General features: G+C 48.0%; 1 protein-coding gene across 1 annotated transcript in view; it reads right to left on the bottom strand.

The window, feature by feature from the left end:
• The window catches only part of CHRNA1 (cholinergic receptor nicotinic alpha 1 subunit), an 18,064-nt gene that overhangs the window by 11,450 nt on the left and 3,646 nt on the right, over positions 1-2,968 (bottom strand). Inside the window, exons 2-3 of the mRNA XM_006760599.2 lie at positions 269-414; positions 122-166 (exon numbers count right to left, since the gene is read on the bottom strand). Coding sequence (XP_006760662.1) covers positions 122-166; positions 269-414 — 191 coding nt within the window. The remainder of the gene's footprint in view (positions 1-121; positions 167-268; positions 415-2,968) is intronic.

Here is a 2,968-nt window from a genome sequence, read left to right as displayed (position 1 = left end):
CCAAATATTTACTCTAACACTTTGGTATATGCCTCTTTAGCCCAAATTGATTTACTCTGGGCCCAGGTTAAATTTCAGGGTGAAAACAAACAACACAAACGCAATTATCTAGCTGAATTACCTGTTTGAGTCGAACATTGGTTGTCACGATCTGATTGACTTCATCCTGAAGAAAGACAAGACCCACGTTTAGGGGGCAGAGAGGGGAGCCGAGGGGAGGGTGCTCGGGGAGAGGGGGTTGCCGTGGGAGCCGGGCACTCTGTCTCACCACGTTGATGAGCTGTATCAGCTGCAGGCCCACGGTGACCTCCACGGCCTGGCGGTGGTCCTCCACTGGCCGCACCACTTTGTTATATTGTTCAAACAGCTTTGCCACCAGACGGGTCTCGTGCTCAGACCCCAGGACCAGGCCGGCTGCGGAAGCAAATGGCAGGCACGCCGTCAGATTCTGCTCCCCGCCCCACGGACACTGACACGAGCCCCTGAGGCGTGACCAGCGAACGGAAGGCACGCAGGACCCCCGGTGGAAGGGCTCCCACGTGCAGCTAGTGTTGCCTGCCGTCCTGTCCAGGCACAGCTGCTGGTGCGGTCCCTTCTCCGTGGGGCGTGCCAGATTAGCATGACACTTGCCCTTTGGACAGATGACATTCCTTAATACAGCTTCTGGCTGCATCATCTTTGCTAGGAACATGTACACACAGGAAGAAGGGTCCCCACCAAAGCCAGTCTCAGTACTTCAGAGTCTGGTCCTGGCGTAATGAAATCTCGAACTGGCTGGCCTTAGATGCTAGGGACAGCCCACAGTCAATGTGGGGTCACACCCATCAGGATGGCCATAATCAGCAAAGGTGGAAATGACAAATGTTGGTCACACAGGGGGAAAAACAGGAACCCCGAGATGTTGCGGATGAGGGTGTAAAACGGTGCAGTCACTGTGGAAAACATTTTGGTGGTTCCTCACACAAGTTATATGGAATTAGCATACGATGTACCTGTTTCATTTCTGGGTATATCTCAAAAGAATTGTTTATACAAAGTCTTGTACCTGAATGTTCATAGCAACATTATATACAATAGTTAAAAGATAGAAACAACCCAAATGTCCATCCCTAGGTAAGTGGGTGAACAAATTGTGGTTTAACCATGCAGTGGACTATTATTCAGCCAGAAAAAGAAATGAAGTACTGATACATGTCACAACATGGGTTAACCTTGAAAACATTATGCCACCTGAAAGAAATCAGACACAAAAGAGCACATATTGCATGATCCCATTTATAAGAAACTAGAGGCCTGATGCACGAAATTTGTGCAAGGTGCTCAGCTCTCGCAGCCCCGGCTTTGTCCAGAAGGTCATCTGGACGGTCATTCTGCTGTTTGGCCATTCAGTCGATTTGCATATTACACTTCTATTATTATAGACGTCCAGGATAGAAATTAGTGGTTACCAGGGCCTGGAGGGACAGGGGCCTGGGGAGAGGCTGCTCATGGGTGCGGAGTTTCCTTTTGGGGTGAAAAAGTTCTGAAACTAGACAGGGGTGATGGTTGTGCAACATTTTAAATACTTAATGCCACTAAATAGTTCACTGTAGAGTGGTAATTTTATGTCATGTGCATGTTACTATGGTAAATTTGATATCATGTGTATTTTACCATAATTTAAAAAGTACTGCTGGTGGGTACATCTCCCAGGTGAGCTGTTAAGACAGAGTGAAAACTGCTTTGCCAACCTGGGCTTGGGGCTCTGATTTGGAGCACGAGCGACTCCAAGGAATCTTTACTGCGTTTTCTTTCAGGACGAAGAGCAGTATCATCAGTACTCCTGGGGCTCAGAGCCCTTTTCTGGCCAATGCTATGTGGTCCTCTCCAGCTTCCGGGGAGGCAGGCAGGCAGGCTGGCTGAGACTCAGAGGTTGGCCGATCTGTGCAAGGTCACGCGGCTGGGGCAGAGCGGGGATTAGCGCTGGTCACACTGCCTGGTGCCCCTGCACTAACTCTTAACATCACGGGTGAGCTGTGGCTGTCTTGGAAACTGCTCAACATTATTCCAACAAGAAAAAGTGTTCCAGATTCCAGCAAATGCCTTGTGAAGGGTCTTTTGTAACTCAAACCCAGGGTGGATGGGGGACTGCCTGTTCAGGGCTGGGAGAGGAAGCAGACACACGATCCGTTTGCCTTGATTCATGTAACCAGAGCTCCCCTTTCCGCTGGTTATTGCTGAAACCCCCGTACCTTCTCCCTGGGCCAAGACAATTAAAAATTGAATGAAAGAGATGCTCTCTTTTCCCCAGTTGTGTTAGCCTACTCCCTCTAAGACAGGTTATTATTTTTCTCCCTGGATATTAAGTTTGAAGAGTTTGTCAACAAAATAAAATGTAATTACTTTTTCTATGTTTAGTAATAAAAATAACTGAGCTATCCAACTTATGTGCCACTCTCTGACACACTTTATACATCCTAACCCTCTGTACCCTCAGAATGGGGTGTGGGAGGTGCTGTTTTTGTCCTCACTTTACAGATGGGGAAACTGAGGCACAGAGAGGTGAATACTTGCCCAGATTTCATAAGGGGTGGAGCGAGTGTTCAAGCCCAGAGCCCATGCTCTCTGCCACCCTTTCTCAGCCAGTACTTTGATGCAGCTGGAAATAACCAATGTTGCTGACACATTCTTATGCCCCAAGAGTGCACTTCAATTAGTCCACGAGCTTCATTAAAGGCCCTGTCTTGTGTTGACTTATTAAGTCCTTATAGCAGCCCTATGAGCACGTCTTTACCCTGTTTTACATATGGGAAAACTGAGGTGCAGACAGCTGATCAGTGTTCGTGGTTCCCAGTTGGTTAGAGGCGGGACTGTGAATGGGGCAGCTTGACACTTAAAGTGGTTCTCAACCTTCCTAATGCCGCGACCCTTTAATATAGTTCCTCATGTTGTGGTGACCCCCAACCATAAAATTATTTTCGTTGCTACT

Source organism: Myotis davidii, unplaced genomic scaffold (assembly GCF_000327345.1).
Source record: "Myotis davidii unplaced genomic scaffold, ASM32734v1 scaffold370, whole genome shotgun sequence".
NCBI classification, from domain to species: domain Eukaryota; kingdom Metazoa; phylum Chordata; class Mammalia; order Chiroptera; family Vespertilionidae; genus Myotis; species Myotis davidii.
This window is presented reverse-complemented; position numbering and strand designations above follow the sequence as displayed.